This window comes from Podarcis vaucheri (genome assembly GCF_965113315.1).
Source record: "Podarcis vaucheri genome assembly, chromosome: 8".
NCBI lineage: Eukaryota > Metazoa > Chordata > Lepidosauria > Squamata > Lacertidae > Podarcis > Podarcis vaucheri.
The window spans coordinates 25973454-25991788 of record NC_138766.1 but is presented as its reverse complement, the minus strand read 5'-3'; the positions used below and the strand labels follow the sequence as shown (position 1 = coordinate 25991788).

The window sequence follows — 18335 nt, the reverse complement described above, 5'->3', positions numbered from 1 at the left end:
TTGAAGTTATGCCAAATGAGGGAAACTGAAACAAAAATATGGGCCTCATGTTTGTGCACAAGTAGGCTCCAACACAAACCATTAGTATTTCTTTTCTTCTAAATTCAGTATTTTGCCAAATATAGTTTAATTTTTTTTAAAAAAAACCACGTTTACATGCAGGCACAAGGTTCTAACGTAAGGCATTTCATATCTAAAACACAGATAGTAACTTGAATGAATGTTTATGTAGTTATTATTATTTCCACAAATTTTGCAAGGGAGAAGTAAGCAGGAGGTAGGCTGCAGAAATCTTACACTAACTCCAAGTGTAACTAGGAGCTGCAAAGAGAAGCTGAAGTAGCACCCCGCCAAGCCAAACGGCAAGAGTCAGAAATTAGTAACTGATCCTGGAACACATCTTACACAGTTGTTTTTCTATCACAACTTAAACAGAATCATTAGTTTAGTCCATAAGGTATACAGTTTATAGAATTAAATGCGGCATGCAATTGTAGAATTTCAATGTATCTAATGAAAAGTTTATAGACACATGGAGGTTGCGAAGTCATTTTAACCGAGGGATCAGTACACATTTCTTGACTTGGTTGCCTTTTCATACAGCCCCCAAGGGCTAAAATGCCAACCGCATGACTATTTCTCTAGATTAATAGGTAAAGCCAAGCTGGCTGGAAAAGCAGTTCCTAACCAAAAACAAAACACACACAACTGCCTCATCTTCAGCTCATGTCATTCTTTATAATATGCATTAGAAAGTTCTGTCAATAAGGGCCAAATCCCAGACCACTAAAAGTACCTACAAGAAGAATCATCTTGGTAGTATGATGTGACTCACATCACGGCAGGTACGGTGAACCTGCTCCCCACCAGGTGTTGGGCTGTAACTTCCACCATCCCTGATCATAGGCCATGCTGGCTGGGGATGATGAGAACTGGAGTCCCACAACATCTGGAAGGCACCAGGTTTCCTATCCCTGCATTATAATCTACATTGTAAAAGTGACAGCATATCAACCCTTGAATCCCAAACACTGGAAGTGCCTTGCCCAATGGAGCAAAGGCGCAATGCCTAGCTTCCCAGAAGTGGTGTCGCTGCCGCTTACCAGGAGGGAAAGGGGTGAGGCAGCCTGCTTGGTGACAATACACCAGACTGGCTCTGCTGGTGCGCTCACATTGCACCAGCTTCTCTGATTCCTACCATCCAGTAAGCAGCAGCGTCTCCACTGCCGGGAAGTTTATATTGCAGCTCTGTCCTGCTGGGTGAGTCGCTTCTGCCAAATGCTATTCAATTCTAAGGACATTCTTCTTGTAAAAGTTGTGTAGGCACAACAATATTTGTAGCTCTATTTGCTTTTTACCAGCATATATTCTGCTTTACAAGAAATAAAGCTATATAACTTATTTCCCTTGCAAGGGACTCCTAATGTTTGGCTCTTTTCGCAATGAATTCTAGAGCAGAAGTATTTCCCCTTGGAATCAGAGGTTCAGTGCCAGATGAATCAAGCGACTGGGGAGCAGCTTTTAATCTTTGCCTTCTTTCCACCCCTGGACCTCTTATGCGTGTCGCTGGGAGCCAACAGTTGCAAGCCATGTCAATGGTAACTTGGATAAAGAATTCCTATCTATTTAGGGACTAACATCCTGATTGTATTTTAAACATATTGCAAGCTGCCTTGAGAACCTCTGTTAATTATATATGTATTGTTTTAAATGATACATATATAATTCTCATCGATGTTAAGAGGCTAATTAACCCCAATTCAATATTATAACTCTGCTTTGACACACAGAAGCACTAGAAGTGGGTTTAGCTAACACAAGTAAGCAAACTGAAGGGCAAAACAGATGGACTCACAATAACAGGCCTGCAGAGTGCCATCAAGGATCTTAAGCAAAAGGACAAAGAGTAGGATATCATGCTGTTTTGCTAAACTCACCTGGCAGAGGTGCACAACCATTCTCTAGGAGCAGAGATGCATGCACAAAAGTAATAAGATGATTGCAAGTAATCGACTTCAACATGATAAACACTACTAACTTCTCAATAAACAGAAATGTTGCATAAAATTGAAATCAAAATGTCTGGATTTCTCACCTCTCGCTTTGCAAGCAGGACATTAGGAACGATATGCGGCAAGCAACGCCCAAGCATCAGCATGACACTTTTTTCACTATCAGCAATTCGGGACACCTGGAAGTGCAATTTTGATTTTAAAAAAGAAAGAAAAAGAAATAATATGCTGCAATGGCATTTATGCAATTCTTAAGGTAAATTAAGAAATCAGTCACGTCTTGGTTTCCGTCCCAGAAATCAGCACACAAGAGGATACCGGGTTGACATGCTCATTTTAAACGTCTTGAAACCAAAAGACACAAAAGTTATCTGTGTAGGCTAACGCATGAGGAGCAGTATAACTCCATCTGAGTAATACAACTGGAGCCACCCCCATTTCAACAATGGCACTTGTTGAGGCTACTGGGTGTGGCCGCCAAAGGTAATAACCAGTCCATAGGTTCTAAAATCTCCTCTATGGAGCTACATAAGCAACGGGCCAGAAGTCTGCTGGAGTATTAAAAATTCAACAATATGGTCTCCCCAGCCTGTTACGACTCATCAAGATTTAACATTTTCCAAAAAGGACATATACCTCTGATCCCAAACGGCTCTCTGCTGACATTTGACAGAAAGACAGCAATGCTTGATGGAACGCATGTGACAGCTTCCTGCAGTAGTTGGGGCGTGGGGAGAAAGAGAAGACAGTTGGATAACTGATATTAGTAGCATGCCTCTTTGACTCACAACTGACAGCTACAGAACACAGTGTGTGTGTGTGTGTATGCTGCTAGAATTCTAAACTGCTTTACAGATTAGACAAAAACCTTTCAAATGCTACTCCTACACTATCATACAAATTATATTACTCGACTGAGAAAACTAGTTTCCACGAGAAACCAACAGCTTGCCCACTGATGTAAACAGATTTTTAAAATAAAAAACAGCAACAACATTTCAGTTTTATCTATTTCTTGATTATTTCATTTACATCCCAACTTTCCTCCAGGGAACTCAAGGTGGCATACACGGCTCCTTTCCTTTCCCATTTTATCATGATGACAACAACAACAACAAAGAGAAGTACACTGAGCTTGGACAAGTTACCAAGAAGGAAAATGTAATTAACAACTGCTATCTTTTGAGTTACCTGTCTTGTTTATAAATTTCATATTGCGCTTTTCTTCTTACAGTGCAACGCAACCCAACTTACAAAGGCATTTTACCAGGGGAAGGGGGTGATTCAAATGGATTTTACTAAAATGCCACCCTAATTATGCTTGCATGTAATCTACTGGGGAAGAATCAAAATCAATATGGTCAATCAAAATCCTCAGATCTTACAATGTTGGATAGAAATGGTTATCTGCATACTACAAACCAAATGGGGAAACTGACTTTGGTAATATTCTGAGCCAATTATATTTCAGTCTTTTGATACAAATGTAGCAATTTTCAAATTTGGGTTTTTAAAAAGAGCGTTCAGGAAGCAATCCTGATTCCAAGGAGGTATCTCAAATTGCTTATGAGTAAATTATTCATTTCAAAAACAAAGCTCATTATCAAGTCCCACTTGAAAAGTATATTCAACACTATTATTTTGAGGCTCAGGGTGAGAAACACATATAATGAAAACTTTTAAAAATGCTATACATGAACATTACCAGTAAGGTATGAAAACCTATGGTGTGACTGCACATTTTCTTGAGATAAAAGATGAGCACCAGTAATTATAAGCTCATGATGTTATATGGACTAGAAGATCACTGGTCTAACTGGTGAGTCATGACCCACTAGCGGGTCATCGCCTGATCCCAAGGGGGTCACAACAGGAGCACCATCACCATGCAAATATATGGTAAAAGACTTAAGAACTGGATCCCCCAATGCATGTTTGGGTTAAACGTGGATCCTGGGTCTGAAAAGGCCTGAAGGTACCTGGCCAAGATGAAAGAACAAAAGGAACACGAGACAGCCTCATTGTGGCTGCATCCAAATGTCAAACAAACCACCTTTCATCTCAAAGCTAGGGCCTCAACATACTTGCAGCAGGAATGAAGTGTTTATGCAACTAGAGCCCCATCTTTTAATCCTGCAGCAGCAGTTTCGATGGCTGGAGAAGTGAACCATGAGCCTTTTTATTTTATTTTAATGCAAGCAAGTTGGACACACAATGCAGGAGGCATCAGTGCTCAGGTCGGCACTTGGAAGGTAGGCAGGAGAAATACTGTTAGCTTCACGCATGGCAATTTCCCATGTCAGAAGGGGGGAAACCCAAATGCTTAGGGGGTGTGCACTAAAAATTCAGATCCCTCACACACTTGTTAAATCTGCCCTGTACCGCAAGTGAAACATTAAAAGAATCTTACAACATTGGTATTCTTTTTCTGGAAAAAGAATAAGCTACTAACCTATTGGGTTTATCGAAGTGTATGGCAGCTTTATTTGATGGAGGACAAGATGGAAGTTTTTCTCTCTCCTTCAAAGGAAAAGAAATTCTCATATCTTCTTTAGGAGGCCTTTTCTCTTCAGTGTCACCATGCTGACCATCATTAAGCGAACTCTGGATATCTAAATATCTCCCGTTATCATCTGGGACTGTGAGAGGCACTTGAGCTAAAGATGATTGGACTGAATCGAATATCACTGGAACAGGAGTTTTTTCTTTTCTTAAGTACTCTATCTCACTGAAAAGAGGGAGGCAGGAAATAAAGGATTGGAATTAAGAAACAAGTTAGTAAGTAAACCACTTCCAGTAACCTAAAATATATATTAACAGGTTTTCCAAATGTGTTCCAGGTCATATACAAAACCTATTTCAGAAGCTTAGGAAATGAAACTGGAAGGTTTTCAAAAAATTATTTATTAAGCCTAGGAATAGGAAACTTGTGGCCCTCCAAATGTTGTGTTATAATTCCCAATCTGGGAATTGGAATCTAACCTTCGGAGGACCACAGACTCCACAACCCTTCTGTAGCCATTAAAACCCCATCTTTCCATGATAAAAATCATACTGAAGGGAGCATGTAGCACCCTTGTTCATATGTAATGCTAGGCCAAGTCATGGCTTAACCCAAATGAGCAAATGCAAGGACTCCTAAATACAAGACCACGGCCACTTTCCTCCTCCCCAGTTAATTTATCTGTATTGCTGAGCTAAGCCATGGCTTGGCTTAGTATGTGGTCTGAAACCAGGCTCATGGTTTAACTCTCCCAGATAAACCACAAGCTACAAAGCATAGGACAAACCTTAGTTACACTTCATAGGAATAAAACTTAGCAGTTTTCTACTGGAATCAATTTGCCATAAGAGCTTATAAGTAAGGAACAGTAATCATTCCTCCTTCTGACCAGCTGCTGTGGGAAGGCTCCCTGGGGCTTCGTGTTCTAGGATACAATGGTTGATGGTATTGAAAGCTGTTAGCTTGAAAATAGCAACTAAACCACATTGGTAAGCAAAGTGGTTTCTTAAGTAGCATAATTCAATGTCTGGCCTATTCAATGCAATTTAGGGCACCAATGAAACAAAGTTAGGGATGCTTAACTGTGCCATTAAGATCAACAAGACACAAGAAGTTACAAAGTCAAGTAAATATTGAATTGTTTACCATTTATGTTGTAACTGGCATACATTTATGTTGTAATTGTTTACCATTTATGTTGTAACTCAGTTATGTTGTAACTGAGCATTTAAGTGATTCATTTATTTATCTGTGCCATCCGCCTTTTCAGAGACTATAAAATTTTCAGAGACTTTTTCAGAGACTATAAAATGCCAAGTAACTTCCCATTTCCTAAAAAGCACATCGTCTACAATGGTGGAGGATATACCTTTCAAGCCTTCGTATTTGTTCCAGCAGAGACCACTTCTCGGTGCTTAACACATTAATTTGATCTTCCAATTTCTGCACCATTACACATTGCTAAAGAGGGGAAAACATAAGGGGGGGAGGAAATAATTTATCACACTGCATTTTGGTAGCAAGCTTTAAACTGACAAAAGTGAATGATGTTTGTCTACCTCTATAGATTCTGGTGTTCCAAATATAGGAATGTTCTCTAGGATAGGAGTGGTTGCGTCAAATTCATCCTCTTCCGGGCCAACGGCTACATCTACAACATCTTTCGCAGTTACTTGGTGGTTCCCAAAGTCACGGTAGAGTTGTAGCAAGTCTGGAGGCTTTGGAATGTTCAGTCCTACGTCATCCCATAATTCAAAATCCTTTAGAAGTGTAAAAGCAGAATATTAATTGTTAACTACCCTTCTCATCCCGTCAAGTATTGTTATGAGTTGATCTTGGTTAGACATAAGCATGCGCATGCCTGTGTGTGTATGCGCAAGCTTGGTGTTCCTTTCAGAAGGCTGAAGACAGGAGCTATATGACTTCTGAGATGCAACAGACTGGAAAAACAAGACAGATGGGGGAGGGTTGAAGGAAACAGATGTCCAACATGGACCAGACAGCCAGACTCTTAAACTGAACCCCAAAATAAGCCATGCTGTGGAAATCCCCTTCTATAAGCAAAACTCAGCATGGCAGACAGGATCCTGGCACCTTATGGGGAAATCCCCAGTAAGAAGCAAGAGGCCATGTCAACATTTGCCAAAAAAGGAGGGGGGAAATTGCTGAGTGGAAGACAGAGGGGCAAGCTGGAAAACCTTGACCAGATATGGCTCCAGAATAGAGGGAGCAGTGGCCATCAGGCCCCATAAAAGGCATAAAGGACTCACCTACCCTACAGCAAAGTTGGAGATTGACAGAGAAGCCCAAAGCAGTGTTATAACACCTGACCTTGCATCAGCTAGCTATCCTGGGTATGGCTGCCCCAAGTCTATAGGGAGGTTCAGGAATGAGGAAAGAAAAAAAGGACAATTTCACCTGCAAATCTCCCCCACCCCCTGGTTGTAAGGTTACAGAGATGGGTGCCACCAAGTTAAAAAAAACACAAAAATGTCTTCCTCCCAGGCTAATCAGGGAAGGTGCCCTTTCTCATCTTTCTTCTCCTTCTCTAGAAGCCTCTCTCTGTGCTCTAAAGAAGTACCAGGCTGGCAGCGAGATCCACACCTGAAACCTTTCAGCACTTAACAGCATAGCAATGAAATATTTTAGGAGTGAGGGGGCGAACACCTGCTCCTCCTGAAGACTTATCTCCCTCTATGAGTCCTGAACAGTACCAGAAAGTTCATGTTTCTAGCTGGCTGCAGCCCTGAAGGGGGAGCACTACTGTTATGAGCTGGTGATAGACAGACGTATTTTGTTGTGGGCCTCCATTTGTGGTTTACTATTTCCTGCTCTGACCAAAACGATAACCCTGCACCAGTCTCTCCTACATATGAGTCACTATCCAAATATTGTTTGGAAACTAGGCTCAAGAATTACCAAGTGCTTGGAAAGGTAAGTGGGGGAAAGACAAGCTGTAACGTAATTATTATTCAAACTTACCTGATCATCACTTTCATCTGAAAAAGTTATTGAAGTAAGCTTGTAGCTGTTCTTTAATAAAAATTCATTGACTAAGAAGTTTAGAGCTCTTTTTTCAAGAGGTTTAATTGGTTCCTAGGAAAAAGAAGGAAGTTATGTAAGAGATGTAAATACTCTCATTAGAATATTTATTCTATCATTATCATATGTCTTAAGATAGCAGCTCAGTCATGTCTAGATATCACAGAGTAGTTTACACGGTGTACTCAACAAGCTAATTGTGTAGTGTGTATATATATCTATATCTATTTACACACAAACACCCCCCACACCACCTAAAGGTTTTACTGCAATCAAGGAGTATATAAATATTGTGTTTTGTTTTGTTTTTGAAAAAAGGCAATTGGCTAACTGCTGATACACGATAACAGCAAATAATAGGGTGTTTCCCCCCCAATCCCAACTACCCACCTGAATTTCAGGACTTGATTTGTAATTTCTCCGTTCCTGCAAAGGAACTTCATTTTCTGCAAACAGCAATATATAAAAATTTGTTATTCTCCATTTTGTGAGGCATCACCTACTGCTATTTTGTCAAAGTGAAAAAAAAACAAAAACTAAGGAAAAGGTTTATGTACACCACCTGCAGCCTGAGTCAGGTTGGCTCGGAGGGCCTGAATGGTCTCCTTTGCTTTCCGTAGTTCAAACTCCAGGACTGGACAAGGATTTGGATTAAACATACACAGGCATCCAACCAAGAATAGGGAAACAAAAATGAAATATAAAAAAGCAAGGATGGGTGTGAAAATAAAATACAATTTGTATTAAAGACAAAGCATGCAATCTTTATGGAACTCATGAACGCATGCAGCAGAGTTAGACTGAAGCAAACTGGTGAACATTTTCCACAATTAAAGTCTAACCTTAATGAAGAACTTAAGCTGTCTGACAAGGAATGCTATAGGCTTTAAGCAGAATATTGTACCACTTGAAAGATTTTCCTTACAAGGCATTAATGATGACTAATACTTTAAAGTTGAAAAAGAGAAGTGTGAAGATGAGTGTGACTTGCTTTGAGGGACTGGGATGAATTTGAAATACAACTTTCATCAACAAAATGGAATTCCAAGAAACTACACAGGTTATAATCTACATTTTTACAGCTACTGGAGGCAGCTTTATGTTTTTCTATGTGGCATGATGTTTTTTGGAGCAGTTTATCAGTGGGCTGGTTCTACTCCTTAGGCCACTGTAAATTTTGCTAGAGGCATATTTAATAATTTTCCAAACAAAACATTTGTTCCATCATTTAGACAAGATGAGATAATTTAACATTTATGAATTGCTTTCTGCCACAACACTTTGAGCAATATGTAAGTAGATCCAATTTATCAAATATCTCAGAACTGGAACTTACATTGACTGTCGTTAAGGGGTTAAAATTCACTCTGGACCATTTGTAATTAACATTTAACACTATCAATATATAATAATCTGGAGGAAATTATAGGTGGTATTCAACTAAGTTGGAGCCACTGAAATTAATGAACATATTTAAGTTAGTTCCATTAACCTCAATGGCCCTACTCTGAGTAAAACGTAGTTGACTACAGTTCTATACTTTTTAGGTAATTACTTAAAATCTTTATATTGGAATAACCTAGGTTGTGCCAAAAAAAGCAGGTGCTGTTTTCATGGAGCCTTTCACCCCTGGATAATGTATGGCGATAACTGTATTTTATGGATGAATTTGTGTAATATGTTGGTAGTAAGTGTATATGGGAAAAAGATTCACTCAGTTTGCATTTTTCTTCTTTAAAAACAGAATGGGTATAGTTAGAGTACATCACATCTACTACATGGAAAGAACTTGTTTGATGCACAGAACTTTACTGCAGAACTACGAAAGCACAACTGAGGATCTGATGAGAAAGTGAAAAAAATCTGTAGGAATCAGCAATGCTGATCTGCAAATATTTCTGTGCAACAAAGTCTGAAAACAATGTTGATACTTTCTACTGATTAATAAATTAATTCTGTAGAAGCAGCCAGCATTAGCACAATTTGGTTAACCTTGGCTTTTTGAAAAGTTACTCAACTTGTAGATGAATTGAGTTTAAAAATTAAATTCTTCTTTTAGAAGATATAAAAATAGTTTGTTACAGAACAATTGCAGATCAGAAATGCCCTGCAACATGATGATAAAAATGTTCAAAAAAAGATAGCAAGAACACAAATTGTAGAGAAGCTCAGGAATTCCAGTAAGGAAACTAATGTTCAACAGCAAGACATATCACCAAGGGCACAGAAAGCCAGAAAAACCGTATCACATAAACCCATGTCAGACGGCAAAGTCTTTCTATTATCTAATTAACAGCTCTGAAATACACTAAACAACAAGTGTAACTTAACATTGTGTACTTAATTTTACCATTAAAACAGTTTACTCTGCTGCATGGTTTCTCTTCAGACATTTAACATTTTAATCCCGCTAGTATATATATATATATGTATATAAATATTCAACAATATATCAAACATGACTGGCTGAAATAAAAACAGATGGTTGGCTCCAGACTAACAGGACAATCCTATACATGTCTGCTCAGAATCAAGCACTGAGTTCAATGAGACTTACTCCCAGGAAGGTGTTATAGGACTGCACCCTAAAGTTAGATTCCGATGGGGCAAGCAAAAGCACAACTAACTTTGTCTGGTTCCAACCCACATATTCTAGTAAAAAAAAGTCATTGTTTTTATTACAATTTAATGAGCTATTTTCATTCTTTTCAGGTAAAAATATGACAGTGACTAGACTCCCCCCCCCACTGACAACAATGACTTCATAACTGCAGCCCTGACTTTAGTAGAATCAAAAACAATAGTTTTGTTCCAGCTTTGACTAATATGTTTATTTCTCCATTAGCTTCTGAAAATTCAACTGATCAAGTTGGATGTAACCCAAAAACACTCTTGATGCAATAAATATGTTAGGCTGGGATCCAGATGGTCTCTTGTGTGAGCAGAAAGTGCATCTGCTGCTAGCACAAGCTTCCAGCCTGCACCCATTCCCTGCTCCTTCCTCTAATATTCATGCTGCTTCAGAGGGCTCCTCTATCCTTTGGACTTCCCCATGTGCTTCTCTGGTTCCCGTCACATGCCTTTAAAGGTGCCCACAGGAGACTGTTGTAGCTAAAATAACACAGCTACCTCCCTGGAATTTGTAGCATGTCAAGTCTTCACAATAAGCATAACCACCTTAGGGGGAAAGGCGTAATCTCTGCCAACAGCAGATATGGAACATGTGGTGAGGTGAACCATACTGGCATCACTGCAGCTTACCATCTCAACATTTGGCATCATTGCTGCTTACCAGGCTGGGTTATGGCTGGACAGGAGCAGCATATTGTAACCCTGACCATGCCCTGCCCCCAACCCCATCCAGATAAGCAGATGTTATGCCAGTACCCTGAGAGCAATTCTGACCCACCACAGGTTTTTAAATTGTTTCGTTGCAAACCAACCATAGCCAGCAAAGCAGTAGCGACCGTTTCCAAACCCTTTCTGACAACTGTGCCAGAGATGGAAGGGTGGGAGGAGCTGGAGGGTTCCTGTAGCTCATTCTCCATGCCCCAGTGGGGAATCCACTAGCCTAGTTTGGATGTCAACCTAAATCATAGTTCAGTGTGATAGCTAAACCAGGGCAGCGATTTCTCCGTGGAGCTGTGAAGAAATTAAAGTCCCCTCACTTTTCTTTTTCTAAAGCATGTGAGGTAACAAAACTATTGCAGAAGACAGGCAACCAGTTGTTACACAACCACTAAGATCTTTTTATCAAGACAAAACCCATTCTTCTGTGGCTCTTAATGTTTGGCAAGTTCAAGATAAAACAGCATGACACTGCAACATTCAACCCAAGAAGTATACCATATTTTTCCATGTATAAGATGACCCCATGTATAAGATGACTGATGACCCCCCTTTTTTGAACCTAAAATTAAGAAATCAATAATTTAAGCATCAAACAGAACAACTTTGAGCTTTTGGGAGTGGGAGGTCGACCTCCAACAAAAAGTTGTTGAACCTTTTTGCGAAGGTTGCCCAAAGTTAGGGTTACCATATTTTAAGAGCCTGAGCCCAGGCCGCCCATACCAGTGCCTGCGGCCGAACTCCTGTGCATTCACAATCCATGTATAAGATGACCCCCAATTTTTGCCTAAATTTTTAAAGCAAAAAACAGGGTTTATACATGGAAAAATATGATAATTCTGGAATGTTGACAATCTTTTTAAATGCAATATTCAACCCTGAAAGTATTACGCTAGAATGTTGATCATATAAGGCTTTTATCAGTTTTAAAGAAATCAACTTTAAACATTTTTCATATTTGAATATTATCACAACTTCTAACCTATTTCATTTAGAATTGTACAACACAGTACACTGCTAGTCAGCCTGTTCATGCAAGTCTTTCTGGACCAATAAGGAAACCATTTAGCAGAAACATAAACAGCCATTAAAAAGTTTCATATTTAAAAGGACTTGTCTCTCAACAGCATTTTGTTCCTTACAAAACTAGATGCAGTAGTTGTCTTCAGCTGGACTTCAAATGCTATTGCTTTGTGACAATTATTATAGTGACAGGAAAAGACATAAAGCATAAAATGTATCAATGGAACTTTTTTAAAGAACAGGTTTTTGTATTAAAAATAAATAAATCAACTAGCCAAAGAAGTACTGCTACAAATTTAATAAACCATTCAAAAATATTCCATGTTACTAGAAACTTTACAAAACATTAAACTTAAAAGGTAACTTTAAAAAATAAATGTGACACACCTAAAGACTATTTCCAAATAAAAATTCACTGAGCAACATCCACACAATAGTTTATTTTATATGAAATTTTGCTCACCAGCCAGCCGTTCATCTGTCTCCCTGTTGCCATCATCTGAATATCTTGCAAAGTCCAGTGAGTCAAGAGTGCTAATGCTTCCAGCTCGATCTAAAAATATTTAAACAAACATTTGAGCTTTGTTTGTTCTCCCCATCCTGTACAAGGGTTCCCCAACTGAAGTTAGAGGCTGCACATGGCAAAGGACTTAAAAAAAGCTTTGGGTGGTATTTAACAAAGTTCTATTCAGAGTAGACCTACTTAAAATTAATGTATCCAAATTAGTCATGTTTATTCACTTCAATAGGCCTACTCCAAGTAAAATCTAGTTAAACGCTACCCTGGATGATCTTCCCATAACACAGTGCCAGGTTTAAGTTATACCTGTTTTCCTCTCATTACCACAAAACATTTCACTGCCTGTTTGCCTCAACTTTCTCTCACAAAAATGTGTTCTCTTTGAGCATGATCTTCTATTTAGACAGGGAAAAGAATGAAAAGAAGTCAATTTAGAGACAGGACAGGTATTGTAAGCATAGTAACAATTCTACTGAAAACAAGAGTTTATGCCGAATACCTATATATGACAGCTGTAAAGGGCTGGATATAAATCTAACAATAATAAGAGGAGTTTCCCCGATGATCAGGAAGAGGAAGAGGAAGACAGCAAGAAAAAATATGGGGAATAGCAACATGTTTCCTTTTAGGCTGCTTATACTACACCCATGTTTGAAACATACACAAATTCAGTGGTTAAAGAAAACACGCTAAGTGTAGAATTGCAACACAAGTTTGAAACCTATTTAAATGCAAAAAAGAAGAAAAGTCAATTCTGCACAGGAATTGTAACTCTAAACCAAGCCACGAAACAGGAGAAGGAACTGAGCTGTGAGTAACACCTGCATAAAACTAGTTAGAAACAGTTTAATTTAAAGAAATTAAATTAAATTAAATTAAAAGAAATTAAATTAGTTAATTTAAAGAAATTAAAAAGGGTAAGGAAATAAATCTCTTTGCAGTACCGTATTGGCCCAAAGATAAGCCAAACCTGCTAATAAGCCGCACCTTTAAAATTCAAGGGAGAAAAAAAAGACAATACCCAAATATAAGCCGCTACCTTAAAATTCTGCAGGCACTCACACCCATAAATGGCAAACGTAGAAGAAAATCCTATGGGTACCATTCTCCTGCGCTCCTGGGCTGCTTCCTGTTGGATAGCCACGCTGCTTTGCTGGCGGCCTTCCCCCTGCTTTATTTCTGCACCCCCACTGGCCCTCGTGGTGGCATCCTGGGAGGCGGGGGGTGCTCTCCATTCCAGCCTTGGAAGGCAAGGCAGGAAGGCGGACCTAGGGCAGCTGTTTCAACAGCGATATCGTAAGGTTGGGAATATAAGCTGCACTATAACTTCACGGTCGGAATTTGGAAAAAAAGTGTGGCTTATATTCTGGCCAATACGGTAAGTGTGTTTTATACTATGCAGTTAGAATGTTACACTCTAAGGTTTGTCTAGCTCAGTGTTTCTCAAACTTGGGTCCCCAGCTGTTGTTGGACTATAACTCCCATCATCTCTGACCACTGGTCTTGCTAGCTAGGGATGATGGGAGTTGTAGTCCAACAACCGCTGGTGACCCAAGTTTGAGGAACACTGGACTCTAGCTAAACGAGAAACTTAAAATTAAATGATTACATGGCTGGCTTCAAGGAGATCCGCTTCTTTTACTTCACTGGGCACAGAGTAGATGCAAAATATCAACTTCCTTTCTTTAGTAATATTTTACTAAGAACTATTTATGCATTACTCTGGGGGTGGGAGAACTGGAATACTTTATCAGGAAACTGGAAAAGAATCATAAACTGAGGGACAGACAAAACACATTATAGTAATAGAGTCGTACCTTGGATTCCGACGCCTTGCAAGTTGAACGTTTTGGCTCCTGAACGCTGCAAAACCGGAAGTGAGTGTTTCGGTCTGTGAACTTTCTTTGGAACCCAAACGTCCGACGGGGCTTCTGTGGCTTCCAATTGGCTACCGGAGCTTCCTGCAGCCAATCAGAAGCCGTGCTTTGGTTTCCGAACGTTTTAGAAGTCAAACGGACTTCCGGAACAGATTCCATTAGACTTCCAAGGTACGACTGTACTATTTCTGGGAGTGGTGGAGTATTATAGCTGTAATCGTATACACTTACTTAGGAGTAAATGGCACTGAAGTTAATGGGATGTGCCCATTGTAAATGCAAGAGCTGTATAGTCTTATAATTGTTAAGTAATCACACAGGTCTTAATACAGAACTAAATAATTTTTTAAAAAGATTTTTTTAAAGATACCATTATTCTGGTGCTATCAACAGGATGCACTGAAATCACAAAACTGCTCTCCATCTAAATTGCCAGTTTACTCTTCTGCTCCATCTATCCTATTTCCTATAATAATCTGTACTGAGTTGTTCTTTCTGTACCTTGGCCTGGATGTAGCTTGTTTCTTAAGTCAGCCTCTTGAACAGTTTCTGCCAAGCAGAGAAACTCTCCAAACTTCCATATTCCTGGTCTACAGGTAGAACAGGTTTTTTTGAAATTACCATACTTCACAAAACTCCACACCTTTACTCTACACTGGCTGCTATTATTAATGCCAGAGGTAACCGCTTCAAATCCGAGAAAAATAACGTGTTGATCAGTTGAGGAAAATTATGTGAAGTAAAAGGCACTAAGGAGATTTGGTAATTTTAATGAAATGAGAATAAGCAACTTTTCAAGAGTTTCCAAGAATGCAAACAAAACTGGCAGTAGAATTTATTTTCACAACACTTTGTCTTCCTGAAAACTTACAAGCTATCTTTATCACGTAGGGACTCCATTTAATGTTGATATAGTTGAAACAGATGTTAACATGCATTCAGTTTGCAAGATCTTTGATTACTGCAGTAGACACAAGTCTTCTGTCAGCACACAGGTGCGAAGTGCTTTTATTTTAAGACTGTGGTGGGGTACCTTTTTGTGCTGGGTCTGTATTCCTTTGGGAGTGGGAAATCTCACAGGGACCACATACGAGAGGCAGATTGAGTCAGAGCTAGCAGTGGGCTATCCATCTTCTTTCAGTCACCTCGTCTTTCCCTACCACTGAAGATCTGTCATGCAGTAAAATGTCCCATTCTTTCAAATGGTTTATGTTCTCTATGTTTCATTGTGGCACACAGGATATTTTTGAGGTCATGGGTCTGGCAGTGCATGGAGAAGGCAAACATCTCCCAAACTGCCTATTCAAAATCACTCTTACATATGCAGCAATATAGTTTAGGGGGGAAAGGTACTGTCAGGGAACTGACATCGGAGCCAGAGGCGGAAGCAAGGCTCCCAAGTGATGCTGGAGAAGGGCCCAGCAGGGAGAGAGGCAGCTCATCAGCTGGGGAAGGAAATCAGCGTAACACCAGGGATAAAGGGGGGCAGATGGGGGAATCGGCGAGGGGGCTCCAGGACTCCTCGCGGGAGACCAGCGGGGAGAGCACGGGTCCTCTGCTACCCACACCCTCCCTGCGCAGAAGACTTCCGCGCAGGGAGAGTAGGAGGAGACTTGGCGTCAAACAGCTTTTATGCTGGAAAAGGTTTAAGAAACGCCCACTGACGGATTCTGCTAGCGACTGAAACAGCCACGAAGTGAAGGGCTGTCCAGACAGAAAAGATTTAACTAGGCAACCTAGCCAGGAGTGGCAACAACTTACACACGAGCAACCCTATTATTATTACAGGTACTATCAGCATGAACAGGAACTTTCTTGGCTGCTGCTGCTGCTAATGCTAATTTCTGCATGAGCATGACTAAGGACAAGAGGCTGTTGGTCAGCAGTTCTCCACCCTTGATTTAACAATTTGCAACTAAGGGAATATAAATAGCAGACATCTTTAAAAATATTCTGCAATTTATAGTCTTGTAAACAAGTCTGTCTGTGAATGCTCTCTTCCGCTTATCAGGAGGGAGTGACCATGAAACAAGCAGCTGTGGAGAAACATCAGGGGAGTGCAAAAGACTACCGTGACTGTTGCCAATCTGTGTGTATCTTCTAGTAGCTGCACACATTTATGAAGAGCATGTGTGTAGGGGCTGAATTCGATGTGTACTGCCAGCCTATGTACGTTCACACACACACCATCAGGAGGCAGCATTCAGAGTGAAGCGCTGCATTTTGCTTAGATAAAAATAGTGCAACACTATCATGGTTGCCAACCTTGGCCTACAACCATTGTGAGCAAGGAGGCAACAAGTTAAGCAGGCCCAAACATTTGCCTTTTTATTCTTTTATTCTTTTTTATTGATTTATCATAAACATATTGACCAAGCATTTGCCACTCAGCCTATTACTACTACCCACTGCAAGCAATTGCTAGGACAACTGCTACTTACCCCAGACAAATAGGCTGCTTTAGCTGTGGCTTCACTTGGCAGAAAAATCAATAATACCAGTGTTAAGATTGGGTTGCAAGAAAACAAGTGACTTTCCTAGTTATTAAATTGGTAAGCATGCGTTGTGACTCGAGTCCTAAATCTTTCCCCCCTCCGGTCCTTCTGTAATTCTGCATAAAATGCCATTATGTGTTTGTGGACCAACTACAGTGGTGCCCCGCAAGACGAATGCCTCGCGAGACGAAAAACTCGCTAGACGAAAGGGTTTTCCGTTTTTGCGTTGCTTCGCTAGACGAATTTCCCTATGGGCTTGCTTCGCAAGACGAAAACGTCTTGCGCTTTTTTAAAAAAGCCGCTTGAAGAGGCGCAGTTGCGACGGACCGTGCTTCGCAAGACGAAAAACATCGCAAGATGAAAAGACTCATGGAACGAATTCTTTTCGTCTTGCGAGGCACCACTGTACTGAACTTTAGTGAAGAGATACTGCATTCTAATTATTCAGCACCCAATTTTATTAAAAATTATCAATCAAATATTTGATTCTCCATCAGACAATGCCTGATGGAGTCTTTTCAGAAGAAACCTAAGCTTCTTGGAATGTTTTATACTGGACTTGGTGCACTGAATCAGTTTGGGAAGCTTTTTTTTGGTGGGGGGACGAACCCAGAAAGTTTTATTTGACTAGAACTTTGATTACAATAAACCAAAATTAGTCTATCATAGAGTTACGACTCTTTTTTGATGCTGCAATGAAAATGAAAATGGAATGCAAAATGATTAACTGGCTGCATAATATGATGAACAAGAAGTAATAATTAAAACATTCAATCCTATTTAGGTGTGGTAGCTATGTAATAATCTAATGTCCTTCTTGAAGTACTAAGCTGGAATGATTTTAAATGAAGCCTTGTTTCTCAAGCTGAAAACATAATTCTACAGTAACAGCAGATAATCATGTGCTTTCCAGTGAAAACTTTTTTCAGTGGTTAATTATTCAACAACAGACTAGATTTCCCTTGATAGAGTAATACTTGCACTTCTCTGGTTCTGTTTTAAGCTACTGTGCATATGAGGAGTAATTATATTTTCTTATTTCATGCTGGGAGTTGTTATCTGAGGCATCTCTGAGGAATATGAAACAGTTAAGCCCATCATTTCCCAAAATGTTCTGAAGTCCTTGAAGAAACGCAAGCCCTAGAATTTTTACAGTGCCTTTAACTCTGTTAAGCCTGGAATATGACTTTGGAGCCCTTCAGCTGTAATAACCATAATAGTGAACCATAGTCAGGATTAGAACAAGGGGAGTGGGGCAGAAAAGTGTCCCCGCGTGCCCGCCTTGGGGGTTTAATAAATGAGGCTGGATTGCTGTGAACAAGAAATGGGGAGGGATAAAGAGACAACTCCTCACTTTTGCAAACACTTGTATTTCAGAAGCCCAAAGGAAGCAAGTGCTTAGTTTACTTTTCATGTTAGAATTAGAATGAGTGCAATTTTGATTGGTAATATCTGAAAGGTTATGCCCTAATCAAAATATGGAATACAAGAAGTTTCCTACACATACATTCTTCT

General features: G+C 39.8%; 1 protein-coding gene across 4 annotated transcripts in view; it reads right to left on the bottom strand.

Annotated features, from left to right (window-relative positions):
• The window catches only part of RELCH (RAB11 binding and LisH domain, coiled-coil and HEAT repeat containing), a 64499-nt gene that overhangs the window by 39169 nt on the left and 6995 nt on the right, over positions 1 to 18335 (bottom strand). For 3 of the 4 annotated variants that reach the window (XR_014222294.1, XM_082234221.1, XM_082234220.1), the window contains exons 2-10: positions 12392 to 12481; positions 8120 to 8191; positions 7948 to 8003; positions 7498 to 7611; positions 6075 to 6275; positions 5885 to 5976; positions 4465 to 4740; positions 2649 to 2724; positions 2096 to 2191 (exon numbers count right to left, since the gene is read on the bottom strand). Coding sequence is in view for 3 of the 4 variants with exons in the window: in XM_082234221.1 (XP_082090347.1) it covers positions 2096 to 2191; positions 2649 to 2724; positions 4465 to 4740; positions 5885 to 5976; positions 6075 to 6275; positions 7498 to 7611; positions 7948 to 8003; positions 8120 to 8191; positions 12392 to 12481 (1073 nt within the window). In the remaining variant the exon portion in view is untranslated. The remainder of the gene's footprint in view (positions 1 to 2095; positions 2192 to 2648; positions 2725 to 4464; positions 4741 to 5884; positions 5977 to 6074; positions 6276 to 7497; positions 7612 to 7947; positions 8004 to 8119; positions 8192 to 12391; positions 12482 to 18335) is intronic. The other variant, XM_082234222.1, reaches the window with a different exon arrangement.